Source organism: Oncorhynchus nerka, linkage group LG11 (genome assembly GCF_034236695.1).
Source record: "Oncorhynchus nerka isolate Pitt River linkage group LG11, Oner_Uvic_2.0, whole genome shotgun sequence".
NCBI lineage: Eukaryota > Metazoa > Chordata > Actinopteri > Salmoniformes > Salmonidae > Oncorhynchus > Oncorhynchus nerka.
Window position 1 is genome coordinate 37,272,861 of NC_088406.1, and position 24,526 is coordinate 37,297,386.

General features: G+C 41.7%; 1 protein-coding gene across 2 annotated transcripts in view; it reads right to left on the minus strand.

Moving 5' to 3' along the window:
- Positions 1–24,460, minus strand: part of LOC115116538 (Golgi SNAP receptor complex member 1) — a 45,981-nt gene extending 21,521 nt beyond the window's left edge. The window contains exons 1-6 of one of the 2 annotated variants that reach the window (XM_029645031.2): positions 24,356–24,460; positions 23,486–23,597; positions 23,079–23,169; positions 22,845–22,952; positions 22,548–22,639; positions 16,839–16,913 (exon numbers count right to left, since the gene is read on the minus strand). In XM_029645031.2, the coding sequence (XP_029500891.1) occupies positions 16,839–16,913; positions 22,548–22,639; positions 22,845–22,952; positions 23,079–23,169; positions 23,486–23,597; positions 24,356–24,386 (509 nt within the window). In that variant the 5' untranslated portion in view covers positions 24,387–24,460. Of the gene's footprint in view, positions 1–16,838; positions 16,914–22,547; positions 22,640–22,844; positions 22,953–23,078; positions 23,170–23,485; positions 23,598–24,284 lie in introns of both variants that reach the window. The other variant, XM_029645032.2, reaches the window with a different exon arrangement.
- Positions 24,461–24,526: the final 66 nt, after the last annotated feature.

The following is a 24,526-nucleotide window of genomic DNA, read 5'->3' on the forward strand; positions in this document are numbered from 1 at the left end:
GTTCCTGGTCCGAGCCCAGGCAGGAGCGAGGAGAGGGACGGAAGCTAAACTGCTACACTGGCAATACTAAAGTGCCTATAAGAACATCCAATAGTCAAAGGTTAATGAAATACAAATGGTATAGAGAGAAATAGTTCTATAATTCCTATAATAACTACAACCTAAAACGTCTTACCTGGGAATATTGAAGACTCTTGTTAAAAGGAACCACCAGCTTTCATATGTTCTCATGTTCTGGGCAAGGAACTTAAACGTTAGCTTTCTTACATGGCATATATTGCACTTTTACGTTCTTCTCCAACACTTTGTTTTTGCATTATTTAAAACAAATTGAACATGTTTCATTATTTATTTGAGGCTAAATTTATTTTATTGATGTATTATATTAAGTTAAAATAAGTGTTCATTCATTGTTGTAATTGTCATTATTACAAATAAATAAAATTAAACAAATTGTCCGATTAATTGGTATCTGCTTTTTTTGGGGGTCCTCCAATAAATCGGTATTGGCTGTGTGCTTAGGGTCGTTATTCTGTTGGAAGGTGAACCGTCACCCCAGTCTGAGTTCCTGAGCGCTCTGGAGCAGGTTTACATTGCTCCATTCAACTTTGCCTTGATCCTGACAGTCTCCCAGTCCCTGCCACTGAAAAACACCCCCACAGCATGATGTTGCCACCACCATGCTTCACCATACGGATGGTGCCAGGTTTCCTCCAGACATGACATTTGGCATTCAGGCCAAAGAGTTCAATCTTGGTTTCATGAGACAAGAGCATCTTGTTTCTCATGGTCAGAGTTTTCAGGTGCCTTTTGGCAAACTCCAAGAGGGCTGTCATGTGTCTTTTACTGTGGAGTGGCTTCCGACTGGCCACTCTACCATAAAGGCCTGATTGGTGGACTGTTGCAGAGATGGTTGTCCTTCTGGAAGGTTCTCTCATCTCCACAGAGGAATTCTAGAGCTCGGTCACAGTGACCATCGGGTTCTTGGTCACATCCCTGACCAAGGCCCTTCTCCCACAATTGCTCAGTATGGCCCGGCAGCCAGCTCTAGGAGTAGTCTTGGTGGTTCCAAACGTCTTCCATTTAATAATGGAGGCCACTGTGTTCTTGGTGACCTTCAATGCTGCAGACATTTTTTGGTACCCTTCCCCAGATCTGTGCCTCGACACAATCCTGTCTTGGAGCGCTACGGCAATGCTTTTCGACCACATGGCTTGGTTTTTGCTCTGACATGCACTGTCAACTGTGGGACCTTATATAGACAGGTGTGTGCCTTTCTAAAATCATGTCCAATCAATTGAATTTACCACAAGTGGACTCCAATCAAGTTGTAGAAACATCTCAAGGATGATCAATGGAAACAGGATGCGCCTGAGCCCAATTTCAAGTCTCATAGCAAAGGGTCTGAATACTTATGTAAATAAGGTATGTTTTTTTTATACATTTGTAAACATTTCTAAAAACCTGTTTTCACTTTGTCATTATGGGATATTGTGTGTAGATTGCTGAGAATTTTTTAAATATTTAATCCATTTTAGAATAAGGCTGTAACGTAACAAAATGTGGAAAAGGTTAAAGGATTTGAATACTTTCTGAAGGCATTGTATAATTCACAAGTGATAAGCTAATATTGTCACCCATCAGCAGTGGTGTAAAAATACTGAAGTACTACTTGTCTTTTTTGGGGGTATCTGTTCTTTACTTTTGATATATATTTGTCAACTTTTACTTCACTACATTCCTGAAGAAAATAATGTACTTTTTACTCCATACATTTTCCTTGACACCCAAAACTACTATTAACATTTTGAATGCTTAGCAGGAAAGGAAAAATGGTCAAATTCACACACTTATCAAGAGAACATCCCTGGTCAGCCCTACTGCCTCTGATCTGGCGGACTCACTAAACACCAATACTTTGTTTGTAAATGTGTGTGTGGCAGCGTGCCCATCTCTCCATAAAAAAAAGATAATGGTGCCGTCTGGTTTGCTTAATATAAGGAATTTGGAATGATTTTTACTTTTGATACTTATAGTATATTTAAAACCAAATGCTTTTACTCAAATAGTATTGTCCTGGGCGACTTTCACTTGAGTTATTTTCTATTAAGGTCATTATTCTATTAAACTTTTACTCAAGTATGACAATTGGGTACTTTTTCCACCACTGCCCTACTATTCTTGATTTAATCTAGTCTTTATATATACTAAATAATATGTGTGAAATTCATTTGGATTTAGAATGGACCATTATAATGCACACGTCTCAAAACAGAGGAAAAAAACATGTTCTCTACACTTAAATAGCAAATGGACTCTTTTCCCGTGGTTTATTTTCATGTGGTTTATTTTCATGCCAGACAGGTAGGCTATACACCTGTTGTAAATATAAGCAATGTGCTTAATATTAGGAAAGTTGAGAAATAAATATAGTAGGCCTAGCCTATAAAAAGAGGATCCCATCAGCTTTCTAAGAGGCCATCACTCTGTATTCTCACGCAATTTCACAGCCTATAGAAATGTTGCACAACATGGGCTCTCACGAAGTTTGATTCGATTTTCAATTACATTTGCATTGATGTCAGAGATTACAGGGACAATAGTGCGCCGAGTACCAGGCAGTTTGATAGGCTACTAATGACCATCAGCAGCATCAGAGCTTGGAGAAAAACGAATTACAGTGACTAAACGGTCACGTGGAATTTGACTGCCATCATGACTCGTGACCGCCGGTGTGGCGGTAATACGGTCACCGCAACGGCCCTATTCAAGAATTAATGCCTATATATCAGAAAAGTTCCCAAAATGTACAAAATCGCAGACTGTAGCATTAAAAGTTGCTACGACCAAATGCTTCCAGGGTTAAATTCAACAACATTTTTAAAAAGCAGTCCAGGTACCTTAACATCACTAAACACACACAGGCACAACATTTCACCCAGTCAGCAGAAAAGGTCTATTGCACAGTTAACTCCATATAAGCCGTAATGTTGATCACGTTATTTTGGGCTCATCACAGGCACATCACAGAAACATCTGACAGAAAACGAGACGACACAAATCAACGTGAAGAAGCTCTCTCCACCCGGTAGAATGAAGGTAATGTTGACCCTGGCACTACTGGCTCCTGTGGCCGTCCAGTCTTCGTAAACCTTGCCTTTTTACTGAGCTGACATCTACAACCATGACAACACCCAACCCAGCATCATCTAAAGCGTCTACCCCATTGGCCCAATGTCCGGCGTGCAAGTGTGCTGTGACATGGCCACTGACAGCAGGCTGGACGGTACTTCTACAGGCAATGGGATCACTACAAGAGAGGGTTTTGCAACACAGATGGAGAATAGTGGCTGGAAAACATCTTCCATTTCACACTGAGGAGAAGTAGAGTGTGGACATGGAGGACTTGAGGGAAACAGAGTGTTCGCCAAGTACTACTACTCCTCTGTGGGTCCAGGATCCGACAGCTACAAATCAATTTACATTAGCAGATGTCCCAAAGTGCTTATACTGCACATCACTGAATTCACCAATGGGGGAGCATGTGACTCGATGTCCTATTACAGGTTTCCAAAATGCTCCACTTCTGACAGAACTCTAGATAAGACTAGTGATCTAAACTAGAGTTAATGGGGGCGTTCTGGTATAATATGTGTGCTCTGACAAGCCCTAATGGTGTGTATGTATGGGGAGTTGATGATTACTTCCTTCCAGTTGGTGTTCACCGGCGTTCCTGGAAAGATGACTACTCTCAAATCTACTAAATATACCTGCTGTCTCCCTCTAAATCACCCAAATCAAACATCATGAGCTTGGGAAGTATTTGGCTAGAGATGAAGACATATAGGATGTAAGCCATATACAGGTGCCAAAATCAACATAGTGTCTTAATAGGGCGTTGGTCCGCCACGTGCCGCCATAACAGCTTCAACACGCCTTGGCAAAGATTCTAGATTTGAAAAAAATTGTAGTGCAACATGGGTAAAATGAATGAGCCAATGAAAAGGTTTCATTAAAAAAAGGTCCAATGCAGCAGCTGTAATAGAGTTCCATTCAAAATGGGCAGAAATAGCTTTTTAGCAAAAAACCTTGGCTATGATTGTCTGGGAGTGGTCTGAGTGGGGAGGGGAAAACTGAAAACTAGCTGTTATTGGCAGAGAGGTTTGGAATTCTTTGTTATTGGTATATTAACTATGGTGACAGCTGGGTGAGGGTAGGGGGTGAGGAGGGTAGGGGGTGAGGAGGACAGCTTGGTGAGGGTAGGGGTGAGGAGGGTAGGGGGTGAGGAGGGTAGGGGGTGAGGAGGGTAGGGGGTGAGGAGGACAGCTGGGTGAGGGTAGGGGGTGAGGGAGGTGAGGGTAGGGGGTGAGGGGTAAGGAGGGGATGAGGGGTTGACAGCCACCTGACACAGCTGTTAGAGGTTGGGTAAATGAATAAAAAAGGCAAGGTAGCAAAAGGAGGAATGGAAGGAGGAAAGAAAGGAAGACTGCTCAGCTAGTAAATCATCAGGTGCAGAAGGGGGGGACAATGACTGTTGAGCTGCAGCGGGAGCTAATTCATGGCATTTTAATATGTTCCAATGAGACGGAGGATGGATTTATGTGTTGCTCACTCACTCTCACGCGATATGGTTCAGTTGGAGGGGAGGTAGGACAAGGTAGGGAGGTGTGTATCCTTGCGGCAGCCACAGCAAAAACTAGGGTGTTCTCCATCCTGCCTCTTAGCACAGTGCTGTGTTTTTGCAGTCATTAAAATCAGCCAACAGAGCAAAGCTAATTCCATGTGGTATTGTGATTTATCCTCGAGAAATCTACCTTTCTAGGAGCAAAAACTTTACCGCAAGTGCAGAGATCAATGACTCAGTGAAGAACTAATGTAACGTAACAACTGCATTGTTGAAGGCATCCACACTACTGCATACTGTCACACACTGTCCACAATGCCTCCTAAATCAGAAAGAAACTACTGGGGTTAACCTTCATAACTTTTCAGATAGTACAGTAGTTTCTGTCTTCATAACCTTTGAGACAATGGGGGTGAATGAGATGACCGATGCCAGATTAGAAAATCAGATAGCTAATTAAACAGGGGTGATCTGCCTCAGCTCTGCTATGAGGATGTCCGTTTCATTGATGGACTAAATAAGAGATATTGGAGAGAGATCGGTTTTTATTTTTTTTCAAAAGTAACACACGGTCTTGCTACAGCTTCTCATTGGGACTGTGTGTGAGAGAGTGATATGTCCATGCTACTGAGAACTGACACAGATGGAGGGAAGGAGGGAGAGGAGGGAGAAGGGAGAAATGGTCTGTGAGGGAGAGAGTGAGGTTGAGGGAATAGCGTGCAAGAGTGAAAAATACATGACATACACAAATAATGAGGAACACTACTACTAATGCCAGTACCTCCAGTAAAGGGTGCGACTGGCTCCATCTCTAATCACTCCTGAGCAGTTCATAGGCAAAGAGGAGGAGCAGCTGCCGCTCCCTCTGGTTCCCCAGGGTTCTCCCCACTCATGCTGATTACATTAGCATATCTGGAGCTAGCATAACGTGCACCAGAACAGCCACAGGAAGTGCAGTGGTCTGAGAGAGCGAGAGATGAAGGATGAGGCAATATAAAGGGAAAGAAAGCTCCAGTGGGAGACCTGAGTATGAGCTTGCGTGTGTGTGAGAGTATAAGTGAGACAGACAGAGATAGAGTCAGGGAGAGGGAGCAGACAGAAGATGATAACAGAGCAGAGCGAGAGAATGGAGGGAGATACAGAAAGAGATAGAAGCGTGGAGGGTAAAATTGAGCGAGAGAGAGGAAGAGAATGGAGAAAGATGGAGAGATGAGAGATGGGATAGGTTGACGGAGGGAGAGGGAGGAAGAGAATGGAGAAAGATGGAGAGATGAGAGATGGGATAGGTTGACGGAGGGAGAGGGAGGAAGAGAATGGAGAAAGATGGAGAGATATGAGAGATGGGATAGGTTGACGGAGAGAGAGGGAGGAAGAGAATGGAGAAAGATGGAGAGATATGGGAGATGGGATAGGTTGACGGAGAGAGAGATATGGGAGATGGGATAGGTTGACGGAGAGAGAGATATGGGAGATGGGATAGGTTGACGGAGAGAGAGAACGGGAGGGGAAGAGAAGCATCTGAGCCTTACGTCCGTTTAGCGTCGATACTGCAGACATTCATTCGCCAGTGGGAGAGAGAGCATCAATGACAGAAAGTGAAGAAGAGAGCAGGAAGGAGAATCTCTCATTGCTAAGTCTCCACTTTCATTGAAAAACTGAGTGCTGAGTCATTGGCCCGTAGGCCCCCAGCTAGGGCTGTTACGGTGACCATATTACCGCCACACAGGCATCACGAGTCATGACGGCAGTCAAATGCCACATGATCGTTTAGTCACTGTAATTAGGCTTTTCAAATCATCATTAGAATCACATCATGCAGCCTTAGATTTTTTTTATTTTTAAATTAAACACAGTATAGCCCAATGTATGTATCACAACTAAAGTTACATTAATAACTCTAAATGAAGCATATAGGAGGACCTGTTTCTTTGTTAACCGCTCAACACAGAATAGCCACCATGTGCTACACTCCCTCAAATCGTTGAGAAAATATCCTTTATTTTATTCAGCTGTGTTCATACTATAAAATAATGCCAATGAATTCTAAGCAAATCTTGTCTGTTAAATGAACTAGTGTAGCCCACAGCCATTTGGCCATTTGGCTATTCTTTTCTTCTGAACTAGACTACATTTTCTTCATATCATGCTTCTTTAGACCTGTAAAATAAATAATGAATTTATTGTGAAGGTGTAGGCCATTTTACATGGATTTATTACACTTAAAATGTAGATGTTCCAAAAGGTCTGCATCAGTGGCTTGTAGGCTGTGTGGAGGCCAAGTGATGCTAAATGTGTTTATGTTAGAGGTCAATTACTGTTAGACCGTCAGTTATTTGCTTAAGTTATTTTCTTGATCACCGGCTGACGAAGTTTCAAGACCGCCACAGCCCTACCCCCAGCCACCTTGGCTTCTTCTGTCCCCAGCCGCTACGGACTGAGACACTCATTTAGTGTGGAAATTACCTCAACATTACCCATCCCTGAGAAGGTTACATCCCAATAGAAAAGAGGACTGGATCCTTTGCCTCTTTTCTGTCTCAAACAGCACATCACTAATAGGAACATGTTATGTCTTCAAGCAGTACAGGATTCTGCTGGATGCTAGACTGAAATGGCCAGGGATGGATGATTAACTGGCTGGAAACAGAAAAGCAGAGAAAGAAAGCAGGAGAAAAGGAAAGGAGTAGAGGGAGAACAGAGTGAGAAAGTGAAAAATCTGTAAGAGAGCTGCAATCAGCAAAACCACAACCAACATCAGTTCCAGTCACTCTGGACTGATTGGTCCTGCAGCATGCTCCTCCTTTCCTCTCATTGAATCATGACCTTCTCTTTACAGACGGAGAGGGAGGGGAAAGGGGAGAGAGAGAAAGCGAGAAAGGATGGAATGGAAAGAGCGCATGAGTGAGACAGTAAGAGCGTACATGTGTCGGCGAGCGACAGAAAGACCTAAACAGTACGGCACAACACACTTCCAAGGCCCCAGCCAAACCTGATTAAACAAATGTTCTCCTTGGGGACAACAGACTATCCCTCACTCCTGCCGCCCCCATCCTCCTCCTCCCTGAGAGAGAGGGAACAAGGGAGTAACATAGTAGAAGAGAAAACATGTCACAAGAGTTCCCCTAGCCATTTTGGTACACAGGGCTAAGTCCACTCTCCAACTTCACACAGCCAGTCACCTTATATCCAGATCTGATTACAACATGGATGTGTCTTAATAGTTATTACATGTGCTGTAGTCTGATTTTAACATAGTTGTATATGCTACAACCTTCGATAAAGGCCTATAGTGTTTTCAGATCCCCTTCCAATCAATAAGTATCCATATCCAAAACTAGGCTTCTTCACCGTTCACAAATACTAATGATTTCAAATGGGACAGTGGAGAATTGTCAATATTTCTCAGTGACACCAAGCAGGGGTACCAGGAAGTATTTTATGTTCTGTGTGTTTTCATATGGGGCCCATTCATTTCAATTAAATATTGTGTTTGTCCTTTTGAACTTTTATCCTTCCATAACTGGCTACAAGACAATTGCAGCTCTGTGGGTGTAACATTTGACAATTTAGATACTTTCTGGAAACAAAGCTCATATTATAAAGCAGGATGGGATCCACCCAAATCATTTAGGTTCCTGGATCCTTTCACAGCATTATAAGGCTGCTTTGAGACAATGACTTATCAATGAGTTAATCAGTTCATCCCTACCATTGTGTTGCTGAGTTGTCATAATGCTTCAGCAAATGTACATTATCCCAGGGGTGTTGGAAGACGATGTAAGTAACCTAATTTATGTCCCTCTTACTGCCCTGAATGCCTCTGCTGATCCTACAGCTATTGTATGCAGTAATCATATGCCTATGAACCAGAGTTATACTGGTAGCATTGAGGCGGTAAGCCCTAGCAGGAAGTCCACTGTTTGCAGTTCACCCTGCACTAACATAAATAAACAAGTTAATAAGGTTCATGAAATCAATTATTTGCTAGTATCAGATTCATATTCTGACAATCTCTGAAACTCACTTAGATAATACATTTGATGATACAGTGGTAGCAACACATGTTTATTAGACCTACAGAAAATACAGAAATTCCAAAAGGTGGAGGTGTGACTGTTTATATTCAGAAACACATTCCTGTAAAGCTTAGATAGGATCTCATTTTAAATACTGTTGAGGTAATATGGCTACAGGTTCATCTGGTTCACCTAAAGCCCATTCTGGTGGGAAGTCGCAATAGACCACCAAGTGCTAACAGTCAGTATCTGTGTGAAATGCTTGATAAATGTATGTGATATTGTGATGGACATTTTACACATGTGCTTTTCTTATAACTCATTTCTGTGTTCTATTCATGTGCTGCTCTAATAACCCATTTCTGTGTTCATGCAAGTGACTGATTGAAGGAACCCTCACTTATCAGTACGCCCAGACCTTGATTTGAGAACAAAAGATCTCAGTTTTAAGGTCTCAGCTTAGAGACAAGAAGTCTCGTGAGGTATTGGTCTGTCACATGAATGAAACAAAACAGTAATGATGATTTATGCTACATCATGCAAATATAACTTGTCTGCTGCTGGAAAAACGTACAGTTGAAGTCGGAAGTTTACATACACTTAGGTTGGAGTCATTAAAACTTGTTTTTCAACCACTCCACAAATTTCTTGTTAACAAACTATAGTTTTGGCAAGTTGGTTAGGACATCTACTTTCTGCATGACACAAGTCATTTTTCCAACAATTGTTTAGACAGATTGTTTCACAGTATCACAATTGTAGTGGGTCAGAAGTTTACATACACTAAGTTGACTGCATTTAAACAGCTTGGAAAATTCCATAAATTGATGTCATGCTTTAGAAGCTTCTGATAGGCTAATTGACATAATTTGAGTCAATTGGAGGTGTACCTGTGGATGTATTTCAAGGCCTACCATCAAACTCAGTGCCTCTTTGCTTGACATCATGGGAGAATCAAAATAAATCAGCCAAGCCCTCAGAAAAAAAAAATAGTAGACCTCCACAAGTCTGGTTCATCCTTGGGAGCAATTTCCAAATGCCTGAAGGTACCACGTTCATCTGTGCAAACAATAGTACACAAGTATAAACACCATGTGACTACGCTGCCATCAGACCGCTCAGGAAGGAAACAGGGTATTTAGTCAGCCACCAATTGTGCAAGTTCTCCCACTTAAAAAGATGAGGCCTGTAATTGTCATCATAGTTACACTTCAACTATGACAGACAAAATGAGAAAAAAATTCCAGAAAATCACATTGTAGGATTTTTAATTAATTTATTTGCAAATTATGGTGGAAAATAAGTATTTGGTCACCTACAAACAAGCAAGATTTCTGGATCTCACAGACCTGTAACTTCTTCTTTAAGAGGCTCCTCTGTCCACCACTCGTTACCTGTATTAATGGCACCTGTTTGAAATTGTTATCAGTATAAAAGACACCTGTCCACAACCTCCCAAACATTTCCACTGGTCTACGCAGCAGAGCTGCAAACCTTGATGGGAAGCATTTCTTCCTTTGGCATCTTGTGTCTCTAAACCGCTATAGGCCATTAACCACAGCAGCCAATAACACATTTCATCCCTTCTTTCCTCCATCCCCCTTTCCTGCCCTCTCTTTAATACAATAGATCTAAGGTAATAGAATCACGCCCACTAATCTCCAGCTCGCTCTCCTCAGTCATTGGTATAGTAGGGGAAAGTCCTCTGTTATCTCCTGTGGTTAACATCATATTGTGCTGCTCCCAGCTTGTCATGTGGTTGAGGCTGTGTACCCATACCGCGACAGCAAATATCACCAAACTTTCCTAGATTGTATTGCATGTCTGAGCTGGCATAGATATGACTCAGGTTCTGGGGATTGGTCTAGGACAGGTTTCGAAACCAACCAAGGTCCTCTACAAAAGCATTGCGAGACTGAGAACTAGACCATCTCTACGTGCCATCTTTTCTCAATGTAATGAGGGCAATAATAACATAGGCACTATGCAGCTGTGACATTGACAATGGATATTGTAAATCTATAGCATTTCAAATGCTGCAGTTCTGCTTTTCGTATAATGTTAACCTGAGATTGAACAATACACATACTGAGCAGCTGTCCCCATGCCCTACTTACTGTCTTGTATTGTTAAATCACATTAAATGTACACTACAATAGGCTGCTAGTACAGGGTAATGTGTTTGTAGGGGTTTTGTATGGCTTTAATGTTCTGCACCGGCAGTTATTTTCATGGTCCTTCTCTTTCATCCACAGAGGGGGATGAAATTGACTGCTTCACAAACAGAACCTAAACCTGCATCAGCAGCACCTGAATAAATAAAACCCAGTCAAACAGGTCTTCCACCAGCACAGCGTTTTGTAAGGATTCCTTTGGTACTAAAGTAAACAGCACACAGAATGTAATACTGGTGATATCAATGCTGAGAAGTGGGCCCTACCGTCTGAGGCAACTGCTGAGAGATACACAAAAACCATGGGTCCCCTTACACCAACTTCACTATGAAATTACACAGAGGTACACGATATATTCAAAAATATGGGGACACACCTTCAAAATTAGTGGATTCAGCCATTTCAGCCACAGCCGTTGCTGACAGGTGTATAAAAATCAAGCAAACAGCTATGCAATCTCCATCGACAAACATTGGTTGTATAATGCCTTACTGAAGAGCTCAGTGACTTTTAACGTGGCACCGTCATAGAATGCCATCTTTCTAACAAGTCAGTTCATAAAACTTGCCCTGCTAGAGCTGCCCCGGTCAATTGTAAGTGCTGTTATTGTGAAGTGGAAACGTCTAGGAGCAACAACGGCTCAGCCCGAAGTGGTAGGCCACACAAGCTCACAGAACGGGACCGCCAACTGCTGAAGCACTTCGTCTGACCTCGGTAGTGAGTGTTGCAGAGTTCCAAACTGCCTCTGGAAGCAACGTCAGCACAAGAACTGTTGGTCAGGAGCTGCATGAAATGGGTTTCCATGGCCGAGCAGCCGCACACAAGCCTAAGATCACCATGCGCAATGCCAAGCGTCGGCTGGAGTGGTGTAAAACTCACTGCCATTGGACTCTGGAGCAGTGGAAATGGCTTCTCTGGAGTGATGAATCACGCTTCACCATCTTGCAGTTCGACAGACGAATCTGAGTTTTACGGATGCCAGGGGAACACTACCTGCCTGAATGCATAGAGCCAAATGTAAAGTTTGGTGGAGGAGGAATAATGGTCTGAGGCTGTTTTCATGGTTCGGGCTAGGTCACTTAGTTCCAGTGAAGGGAAATCTTAAAGCTACAGCATACAATGACATTCTAGACCAGAGGTCACCAACCGGTCAATCGCGATCGACTTGTTGATCTCCAAGGCATTTCTAGGCAGACGCCAAACAATTCTGCACAAACTCTACCTTCCCGGTGGGCCTGGAGAGGAAATCCAAGTGCACTATGACACCGCTGGCCAATCAGATTGCTCAGATGACCGAGTCTGCAGTAACGAAGCAGGCATAAAAGAAAGCTACGGCAAAATTGATACTGTGAGATTTCAAAATTTTTAAAACCATGATTAGAGAGAGACTGCCAACAAATACAGAAAAGAGCTGCTGTTTTTATGAGTGAGTTATAGTTCGTACTCAGCACTGTCAACACTTTTATACGCCATGAAATGTGCCTTCTTCCTATTTCCACTCAGCACTACAACAAGCAGTGCAGCAGTAATGAATGAGTAGGAAACTATCTATAGGCTTGCGTTGTTATTATTAGTGGCTTGAGTCTTAATATCGCAGAATATTTCACTTTCTCTGTTTATAGGAGTAACAACATGAATTTGTGCATGAGGCAGAAATAATGCGGTGCGACTCTAGTTTCGCCATCAGCTGGAAGACTGTGTCCCGTTTTGGACAGTGTCAGTGGAGGAAGGGGAGAGTGAAGGGATGTTGAGAGGGGGACCCTCATTCTCCTCTATTCCCTCTGCTGCAACTGACCATCAGATGCAGGCACCATCAGCCCAGTAAAATAAAAAGCAAATTATTTAAATGTATGCTCACTCAGCTGTGCCTCACACGTACAATGGATCTATTACCGGTGATCATATAGCCTACCTCAATTTTTTAAATCAAATTTTAAAAAATGTCCCAAACAATGCATTGGCAGGTAAATTTAAGCAAAGCCAAAATGTGGTGGTAATGTATTGGGCCTATAGTTTACTGCACAAACCTCATTGCTACAGTACTGTTTTTAATTGGTTTATGTTGCATAGGCTTATGTTTTTAAAGTCATGATAAAAACAAATCTGAACAGTAGATCTCGGCATGCATTTTGACTCAGAAAGTGATCTTGACTCAGAAAAGGTTGGTGACCACTGTTCTAGATGATTCTGTACATCTAACTTTGTGGCAACAGTTTGGGAAACGCCCTTTCACGTTTCAGCATGGCAATGCCCCCGTGCACAAAGCGAGGTCCATACAGAAATGGTTTGTCGAGATCGGTGTGGAAGAACTTGACTGGCCTGCACAGAGCCCTGACCTCAACCCCATTGAACATCTTTGGGATGAATTGGAAAGCCAACTGCGAGCCAGGCCTAATCGCCCAACACCAGTGCCCGACCTCACTAATGCGCAAGGGTGAATTGAAGCAAGTCCCTGCAACAATGTTCCAACATCTAGTGGAAAGCCTTCCCAGAAGAGTGGAGGCTGTTATAGAAGCAAAGGGGGGACCAACTCCATATTAATGCCAATGATTTCGGAATGAGATGTTCGACGAGCATGTGTCCACATACTTTTGGTCATGTACTGTACTTGAATGAGCACATTCAGTGCAGTGACTGGAAAAATACCATTCAGCTGTCATGTGCCCTGGGGGTATCATAGGCACCACCACCCCATTTCATTTCATTTCAAGGGGCTTTATTGGCATGGGGAACATATGTTAACATTGCCAAAGAAAGTGAAGTAAATACACAAAAGTGAAAAACTAAAATTACACTAACAGAAGTTCCTCTCTCGCCACAGTTTAATGACAGGTCGTAAATTCCTTTGGATATGCAGTGTGTAGAGCGAGAGAACAAAGAACTAGACTTGGCCAAACTCCTAATCCCCAAAATGGGAGAATGAAACATCTGTACTTCTGGGAATGGTCCGTGGACACAAAGGACAGTTATGACAAGTGTGTTTCATTTGGTGATCTCGTGATCTCAAGGAGGACAGGAAACACACATAACAGTATCTCTTAATGTGTACATTTCCCAGCTGTCAGGTTTACATCTAAATATTGTGAAACGTATGTGATTAAACATGAAACCATTTGTGAAAAGATGTGATGTCAACATTCTAAACGAGAAAAAATGGGTTTTCATATAAAGTTAACCAAGTCAGTAACCACGTCCACGAGAGCATAGACATTACGTCGGCGTTATGGACCGGCCCTTTTCTCTGAAGTGTATAAAACCATCCGTGCCAAAATGTACATTTCATGCCAGAGAGACCCACGGTAAGCCGGACGTCTCGATTTGTTAAGATCACGCAAACCCCGGTGTTAGCTAAGGTTGCAAATGGTTGAATTTCTAAGACTAGAAAACATGCAGCGGATGCGACATGTTGAAATAGTTGGCACTACAACACTACCAAAGGACAAGACCATACCACGTGGAACATTGGCTACATGGCTGGAAATGGTTCAACTCAGACTATCGATCACTACAGAATAAGAGCAAATCTTAGACATAATTACTACTACTGCAGCTAGAAATTACTGCGGAAGCATCTATCTATGAGAATATTGTCGTGGAATTATCAGAATATGTTGGTAACATTTGTAAGATGTTTAATATTCATCAAATGTGTGTAAGTTACTTCTCATAAGAATGTATTTTGTTGTACTATAGTGGGGGCCATTGGCAGTTATCTGTTCTATGTCAAAACTAAGCTGCATGGGCCACATGAGAGGGGAGAGGTCAAAGTGTCATCATGTGTAAACATATCTTATACTCCCTAACTTTCCCAGTGGGGAAAGGAGGGGTTGCAGTGTCTGGAATCATTCTATGCTCTCTCTTTGTTGACCTGTAGGGTCACTCTCCTATCCGTGAGTTTGTATTACAGAGTGGTTGTATCTAAATGACAATTTGATATATGCCTGTTGATATGGAGGATTGGTTTATGGTTCTGGGGTTTTGGGAAAGGAGACAAAGCTGAACGATGAATTATGTCTATGCTGTCTGACTATGTGTGTTCTTTGCTATTAAAGGAACTCAGTTGCATTGTAAGGGGGCTCTCAGAGAATTCACTGGGGGAGACACTGAATTTATCTGAGAGTCACAAGGATTGTGATAAGAGCTCATATAATTAAAGATGGACTTTTATAACTAACTCTGACGTGTGTGTGTGGTTTGCTCCCATGATTTGGTAAATAGAGGAAATTTCCACGACAATATTTCCGAATGGTACCAACTACAACCACAAAAGACATCGTGACTTCTGGGAAAGTGAACCAGAGACTCTGATGAACCCTACAGGATGATCAAGGATTCCAACAGAGAAGACAAACATATACATTTAAATTATTCTCGAATGAGCGGCCGTTCATGTGCAATGGATTAGCATTTCAAATAATAGGTTATTCTGTTTGTCGTGAATCCATTTGGTCTTTCCCGCTCTCTCAGTCCCCACTCCTTTCCTTTGTCTACCAAGCAGTCATATCGGCTTAGCCCACTAGGGACTTTTCTATCATTGTTAGTAACTGTTGGTTTGTTATGCATTTCTGTGATTATTTAGTTAGTAAATAAATAATTAAGCCAATTTGTATATTGCTGATAATGGAAACTAGGGTTCATGCAGATAAAGAATTTTACGACGTTCAGATGAGAATGAGAAGGTAAAGAATAATTAATGACTGAAATGTAAGAGATCTTTAGATCGCCAAGAGTTCATTCGGAAGACGGAACTCCTTAAATAAACGTCTCCATGGTGCACTAGGTTATTAATGAGTTAATTGTTGCATGATTTAATTCAATCGCGTAATCAATTAAACATTAGGTAATCGATTTGATAAAATAGCATGTCATTAATGAGTCACAGACACGACAGCCATTTTGTGACAGAACAGTCAGACGGTTTCTTCTAATGAATGGAGGTTTGGGGTGTATCTGGAGAAACTGCTATTTGGGGGCCAATTCTTTAGTGTAGGCATGGTTTGCAATGTCTCCCTCCTGACACTGGCCATGACACATGTAGTGTAGTTAATGTGTAGGTCTCCGTCTTTACACCATGCTGATACCCTGTGTGAGGTTGAATAGGCTGTCTCTAACACCTCTGCGCGCCACACGCCAACACAGAGGTGAACAAAGAATTAACCCTTGAAAATCAGCTCGCCATGCCAGTCCATTCAAGTTGAGGTAAATTATAAAATGACAGTTATATTGCTGTGTTGCACTGTGTGGCGTTTATGGTCTGACTGAATGAGAAAAACCTTACTGAACTCAAATGTATAGTTGTGCTATGACTGAGTGTGTGGTAGAGTTGGACCTTTAGGAGTTATCGCCTTGATATTTTAATGGAAGAATAATACAGAATTTTTTATTTTTTATTTATGAATTATTAGGCCTAAATGTCCCTTTACCTTAAATCTATTTTATTCTCTTACATTTCATTTAAACAGATCATTAACTTAAGCAGCCAAGTTGCTGTCTACGGGGGGATAAAATAGCCAGAAATGCTAGTGAATCAAGATGACACACGCTGATTTATACACCAAAACATCCTTACCCAAGCTCTATCTTTAAAATGAAAAACTCAAACAGCTTCTCATCTGTCTTGTTGGGGGAAGAAGTGTTTAAGCAGTGCTTAGCAAGCAAACAGCAAGAGCAGGGAGATCATTTTAGAGTTATTCAAAATGCCTAACTGGGCCCATCAACATGAGTTATCCCAGCACTGTGCTGCTCGGCAGACTGCTATTGGTCTGGTTACTGGGAAGTAGCAGCTCCTCTGAGAACTGATACAGCTATGATAACTGCTCTGGGAACAGCAAAGACACTGTACTTGGAATTACCAGAAGCAAAAAGCCAACTTGCTAGTAAGAATTTCAGAAAAAGCTTGACAGAATAATTGTGAGATGACAGTATGGGTACTTGGAGAATATTGCTGATGATATTGCGAAGTAATCTGGTCATTTAGAGTCACAAAAAGTCAGGAGAGGTGTGTGTGTGTGTGTTCGTTCTTACTTTCTCAGGTGTTCATGCTCTTTCAGAAACAGTTCTGTTCTTCTGTTGTTTACTCCTGAACCACTCTTGTATGTCCTGTTGGACAGAAAGAGAGAATGGGTTTAATTCATATGACACACAAACTACTCAAGATGACATCACTGCTATGACCATATTAAATATTTACTGAGAAATTGATCCTGATTAATCTAAGGTATTACCAAATTCAGCCACGATTGTATCAAACACAACATCTATGGATTCAATGTGACCATTTGAAACAAGGTTTGTCTATGCAGCTACAGTCAGAGCAGACGGGCACAGTTGGTAAATGGAGGAGTTCATGTATAATAGGAGGCCAGCCATGATGAGGTGGTTTAAAGAGCTAGCTATAGGACTGCAGTAGATGTACAGCTCTTTTAAAGCAGCCTGGCCTGAATGGAAAACACTGAGGATGGTTTCTCCTGCTGTCAACATCACCATGTAAAATTAACTCACTGACTAAGAAGTCGCTCTGGATAAGAGTGTCTTAGTCAGTTTAACTCTACCTACAAGTACATATTACCTCAACTAACCGGTGGCCCCGCACATTGTACCGGTACCCCATGTATATAGCCTCACTTATGTTACTGCTGTTATAATTATTTGTTACTTTGATTTTCTATTTTTTACTTAACACTTATTTGTTAAAAAAAAATGTATAATCTTCTTAAAGAATTGTTGGTTACGGGCTTGTAAGTAAGCATTTCACTGTAAGGTCTTCACCAGTTGTATTAGGCGCATGTGACCAATAAGATATTTGATTTGTGAAATGTACACATTTTTTGTCGCAGTGGGGATGGTGACAGGGCGCTACTGTGCTGGCCAGGGGCCTCATGATATTATCCAAACACCGAGGTGCCGATACAATATGTATTAATATGTATTTGATAGTGCGATTTTACTACGATGGAGACAAGAGAGCGTGAGAAAATGAGTTCTAAATCAGTGATGGAAATAAGTGCTGAAGACATGTTGGCTTACTATTTTAAAAGAAGGATGGAGAACAAGCTATTAGATGAAAAATACTCGCGTTTTTGCGCAGGTACAGCAGACTAGCGCTAGCTGACGCTAACCAGCTATACTTGGAAACAAATCGATACTTGGAGTCAAAGTATTGTTATAATATCATCCAAAATAATATTGCGATATGCAACTAGCAACTTTTTCCACCATCACTGGTGCTGGCCCGGAGTGCTGCTCCATAGCTTGGTGTGTGTGTTGGCCAGGGTGATCTGTTGACCCTGCTAGGGCCATATAGTTGTGGGAGAAGTACAATGAAAATGGATGACGAGGTAGTAATGGAGTGGTCCACATTTCAGAGGGATTGGCTGGTCATTGCTACAGTAACAGTGTTAGAAGGCTTGCTGGTCATTGTGCTAACGGTAGTTAGCATTGGCTCGCAAAACTACCTCCAACTTCCTTCAAACTGGACACAGACATAAAAATTATATCCACCAGTTCATCCAACTGAGGGAGTAGATACCAAAATTCAGAAGAATCATTTAAAGATGGTTGGAGCCATGTGTGTGTGTGTGTGGTATGGTTATAAACAGAAAGAGCCCTCATCTTGACTGCTTACTTAAGCAGCCACACACACCCAGTCAGGTATGAAGAAGATCTACTGCCACCTGGTGGGCAACAGGGGAATGTGTGCTACACAAGAAAGACACCACTCAGCCCCACATGCTTCAGGGTTTCTAGAACCATTTCAATAATGGTTCATTAAGTTTGAGCGGAAATAAATAAATACATATTTATTTCCGCACCTTGGGGAGGGGGGGGGTTTGTGGTATATGGCCAATATACCATGGCTAATGTGTCGTTGTCGCATTGCGTCATGCCCAAAAACAGCCATTACCCGTGGTATATACTGTTCAACATGTAGCCTACACAACGGCACACTGTTGATTAAGCCACTCACAGAGTAGATATGAGCACCGAGAAACCCGTCGACAGCTCCTTAGCGCTACTCTCAATTCCCACTGCAGCGGGTGCTATAGGAAGTGGCTGCTGGACTAGCTACAGGCTGTAAGCCCATAAGCACTTTATTGATGCTCTCCTTCCTCTCCACTGACCTGGGGAAAGGAGAGGCAGCCATTGTTTGAATACTAGATCCAGGAGGGGATGAATGCATAGAATCAGAATACTCATAGTAATTGAATAAGATATCTATGATCAAATGTCTCTGCTGTAAACAAGAAGCTTGACTTTGACATCTAGCCACTTACATATAGCAAGTTAGAAAACCGAATGCATAGCTGGAGCCCTGAGCTAGATATAATTTGACACATCTTAGATTTCTTATAGTTCTAATTAACTTCGTTATAAGCAGTGGCGTAGCACAGTATTGAAAATCCTACCATCGGTATATCGCCCAAGCCAACTAGAGGGGGAACATCCATGGTGGATAATGTGTTATGTCATGTTGGCAGGGATCTTTTAAATATACTTATAGGGGGATTTGGCATTGTCTGGTTACAGGAAGTAATAGATCACTTAAGAAATAATGTCCGCATGATTGCATGGTGAACTTAGAAAACAGCGCAACATACTATATTGATTCAAAGAAGCCCAACAACATTACAGTAGAGTTTGACATAAGCTAAGTAACTAGGATGGCCACCAAACAAACAGTTGCAAGCTGCCATAATATTGAAGGACATAACATGAATTGATATATGGGAAGTCTCAAAGGACACCATTGAATGACACGAGGCTGAAAATGTGCCAGATCGAGTTGCCCAGATGACTTACTAATACAGTCCAAGGTCTGTATGAAGCTTGAACATACAGTAAATGGGTAGGAAGAACAAGAGGATACAACAGTTATTGTACTAGAACAGATGGCAAATTATTTTTAGTCAAGTTAGCCAAGTAGCAAAGAAGATAAAAGGACTATAGGTCAATTTTATAACGACTGTATAGTATCATGTATTGCTGTATCAGAAAAACTGAAATGGCCTTAGAACTTGTGGAACTTGACAAAATGGACAACTGTTACAGGATAGTGGCGAAGCATCCCAGTGGTGCCCTGACAGACTACCACCTCTCCCTCTACATTCCATCACTTTCTCTCTCAGTTTCCCCATTTCACTGAGTTTCACGGAAATGGAAGCTCTGAGTCTCGCCATCTGCATGGCTGCCTGTGTCTCTCAACTCATTGCTTGATAGTACAAGACAATAGGGGTTCTTGTTAGCTTAGTGCTGATGTATTGATAATGAGCACTGTCGTTTGCTTCAGTAGCTTGGCTATTAGTGTGTTAGTTCAGCCTTAGTACGCCACAAGATTCAAGCACGTGGGCTTTGAAAGCACTACAACACCAGTCTAAATCCTTGAGGAGCAGCATGTACAGAGCCTTCGGAAAGCATTCAGAACCCTTGACTTTCTGCATTTTGTTACGTTACAGCCTTATACTAAAATGGATTAAATTAAGTGCTCCGCAATCAACACACAATACCCCATGATAGAGCAAAAACAGGTTTAGAAAGGTTTGCAAATGTATTGAAAATAAAAAAACAGAAATACCTTATTTACATAAGTATTCAGAACCTTTGCTATGAGACTCTAAATTTAGCTCAGGTGCATCCTGTTTCCATTGATCATCCTTGAGCTGTTTCTACAACTTGATTGGAGTACACCTGTGGTAAATTCAGTGGATTGGACATGATTTAGAAAGGCACACACACCGGTCTATATAAAAGGTCCCAGAGTTGACAGTGCATGTCAGAGCAAAAACCAAGCCATGAAGTCAAAGTAATTGTTCGCAGAGGTTGTGTGTAGATTGAGGGTATTTTTTTAATATTTTTTTTTTAGAATAAGGCTGTAACCTTAAATGTGGAATAAGTCAAGGGGTCTGAATACTTTCTGGAGGCACTCTTTGTAGTATCTCATTTCCCAATGTGTATGTTAAGGCTTACAGTACATCATACACCATGTAGGCTACATGGATCAGAATGCATAAAATAATAAATAAAAATGCTCCTTTGAGGACTTTAGTGATGACTAAGACAGGATAAGAATACCACTAAAACAAAGCCCACATTCCCATCACATTGTGTGGGTGGGCAGTAATGTTCTTTTCTCAAGCAGAACAATTATAAATTCAGTCCACAGCCAACAGAACAGTGAAATGTTCATTCCCAGGCACCATGTTTGGTTTATTGTGGAGCACAAGGAGAACACACATGACTGTATGGAACAGAGAGCACTGATGAATAAGGCTATATGCTTATATAAAGGAGGGGGTGCGTGTGCTCAATAGGAATCCTGCAGTGATCTTGTGGTGCGGCCTGATGCATCTTACACAGATCAATAAGCCATTAGAACACAGACAATAGTCATGGTCTGGTTGCCTAGCCCTCGTTTAAATCTCCTCATTCACTACCAAGCCAATCAGTGGAGCACTGAGCACCTTCTCTCTCATTGGAGGCCCATGGGTGTAGGCTGGGCGGTAAACCATAAAAAAAAACTATTCATTCAAGGACCGGTTTAGATTTTTACTTTACCTTCTATTAAATAAGAACTGCAATTGAATTCAAAAACAGTCAAAGGGGAGAATAATTATTCTCATAAAGGAAACCTGATGAAATACAGGCATATATTAAGACAACAAAAAAAGTGACAGTGACAACAAATTCGTGCAGGAAATGAAGAAATGTAGGAAAATGTAGGAAGTGAATGCTGGAATTCAACAAATAACTATGGAAATGGGAACCATTGGTCGAGTACCAGAGAGGTTACAATAGAGGATTTTCATTCCTATGCAATGTTCTACAAATAGGACTATTAACATTTTTTTTTTTACAAATATTTAACCTTTATTTAACTAGGCAAGTCAGTTAAGAACAAATTTGTATTTGCAATGACGGCCTACATTTTAATAGTTTTAACAGTGGGTTAACTGCCTTCTGTGAATGAGTTTTACCTTGTCAGCTCGGTGACTCGATCTAGCAACCTTTCGGTTACTGGTCCAACGCTCTAACCACTTAGCTAAGTGCCGACTACTTCACTGTCAGTTTTGTATTCCTATTATTTTTGGTTGTAGTTTATTTGAACAGTATAAAGCAATCAGAATGGAGAAAGTTCATTAAAACTAAGAATAAATTTGTTGCCATGCACTACCGCTAAGCCTATTTAGAGCAATTTTTAATCAGAAACATCAAATACCATCGAAAATTGAAAACTACAGTGATATCATAATTTGTATGCATGGGTACGAGATAATTGAGGTAGCTACGTACATGGGTTGGGGTAAAGTGACTAGGCAACAGGATAGATTGACAGTAGCAGCAGCGTATGTGGTGAGTGTGAAAGTGCCTATAAAGAAAGTTTCAATGCAGCGTTTTACCCTTTCATTGTATATGCCTTCGTCACCCTGCCCGAAGTGGATGAACTGTCACTAAAACATTTTTTATTTAACTTCAACATCTAAAAAGCGTACATGACTGGTATTTTATTTTATTTTCACTGTTACATGATCAGGGATTTGAGACGCACATGAGGGTGTGTTCTTACATAGAGAACCATAATAATCAATATAATCATATGCTTTATCAAATCGCCCTTTACAGTTGAAATAGTTGACACAATCTGTTGTTTCAAGTTAGTACTTGTTTCAAGTCAGTACAAAGTTTTATGGTAAGACAGGATCTATGGAGGGATGGCTGGCTGGAGGGAGAGATACTCACTCAATGTCTTTCCGGACAGACCCCAGCAAATCTTCTCTCTCCCGGATGGCAAGGAAGTTGGCTTTGGTTTTGTGGGATTCGTGAGTGTAGTCCTAGGGTACAGCAACAAAAAAACAACAGGAGTTAATTAAGGGAATGAAAAACCTGGAAGTGAAAATGATGCATGCAGAGCTCAAGGTAGGACTAAGTTCTGAGAGAGGAATAGGCGAGAGAGATGGGGAGTGAAACAAAGAAAGAGCGGGAGAGAGGGGGAGGGATAAAGAGAAAAAATGTGAAAGTAAGAGAAGACAGACGGACCTGCAGAATGTCTCTGTGTCTCTGGAGCGTGTGCATCAGGGCTGCGTTGAGGGACGTCACCCCTGGGGTGCTGGTGTACTCCGCCATCTTGTCGTTCACACCCGTGAGCTAAGAGACACAGCACCGTCAGTACACATACACACAACAATGCTGAATACTACTTGAGGACCAAAATCCATTCTGAAATTTCATATGAACGGCATACAATGATAATTACTTGCTGGGAAGTCTTACTTTGGCCAGCAGCTGTTCAATCTCCACAGACATGGTCTCAAACATTCTATCCTGTGTCGAGTTGTTGAGGAGGGGAGTAGTATCCGAGTTGCTATAGGGCAGAAAGGAAGAAAAGGAGGGAGAGAAAGACCATTAGGACTAGCAACATATGAGCTTGGTGGAGGTACTGTATCGCCATATTTGTAACACCTATCAGTTCTTTTAGATCCATAAACACCAAGAAAAGGCATGTTTAAAGGAGAATCTCCATTGAAAGTACTTTTTAGTTCAGAAGGCTTAATCTCGGTTCTGGGAAACTGTCCCCAAAGTTGTAGTTGTAGTGGCAGGCACTAGTCTCACCTGTAATGTAGGACATAGGCCATAGGGGAAGGGGTTAGGGATAAAATAGGAACGGGTCTTAGTCTTACCTGTCTCCTCGACGGCCATCTCTGGAGCTGCTGTAGCTGGTACACAGTTTACTGAAGGACACCAGCTTCAGATCCAGCTCATTCTCCAGCTGCCTGGCCTGCTTTCGCAAATCTGGGATGTGCAACATTCATATACACACACACACCGTTTGGAATTGAGAAACAGGGTTGGCGTCAACGGCAACGTACGTCTACAGAAAGATTGTAATCCAAATAGCTGAAATCAGTCATTAAATCAGATGTCTTGCTGTCTTTTTCGTATCGAAAGTTAACTAACTTTAACATACATTCAGATGTTTATCTATATAATAGTGGTAGGTAGCTAAGATTCGCTAAGTGGAGAGAAAAAACAACAACCAGGCAGCACTCTAATCACCCTGTTGCTGTTGACAATACAACTTTGCTGGCTAACAAACTACTTTAGTTAGCTAGCACAAAAACAATTTAGCTTAGGTTGGCTTATCATTTAGCTAAATAACTACTGTTAGCTAGCGAGGTGAAACTGAAAACACATAGCTAGTTAATCAACTCGACAGCAACCTAGCTAGTATACTAACTATTGTATACAACTAATCTAAAATAGCTAGCTACAACCTAAAGTTTGTATGGCTATGCTAACAAACATTAGCTAGCTAGCTGACGAAGTTAACATTACATCGGTGAACGTTTCACTTGCTAGCAAAAGCTTGTTTTGCTAGCTAGCTAACTGAGTTCTGAGACAGGCCACCCAACCCAACAGAGTGACGATTTGCTCCAAATTTGACAACACTTTTGGCCTGTAAACCCCGTTATAATTTACCAAACATCGTTGTAAATGTATCCAATGGCTCTGTCTGATCGCACCCTAGTTGTGCCAGTTTGCCACCTCACCTTCCCAGTAGTTGCTGCTTCCTCCTGCCATTTTTGTCCAACGTCATCAGCTGACGCACGGCCCACGGACTGTACTTGAAAACTCCCACAACTGTACACTACAACAGCGCCTCCCCGCGCTGTTAACTGTGCAGCATCCATTGACAAACTGGTCAGAACCTTTGGAACAAA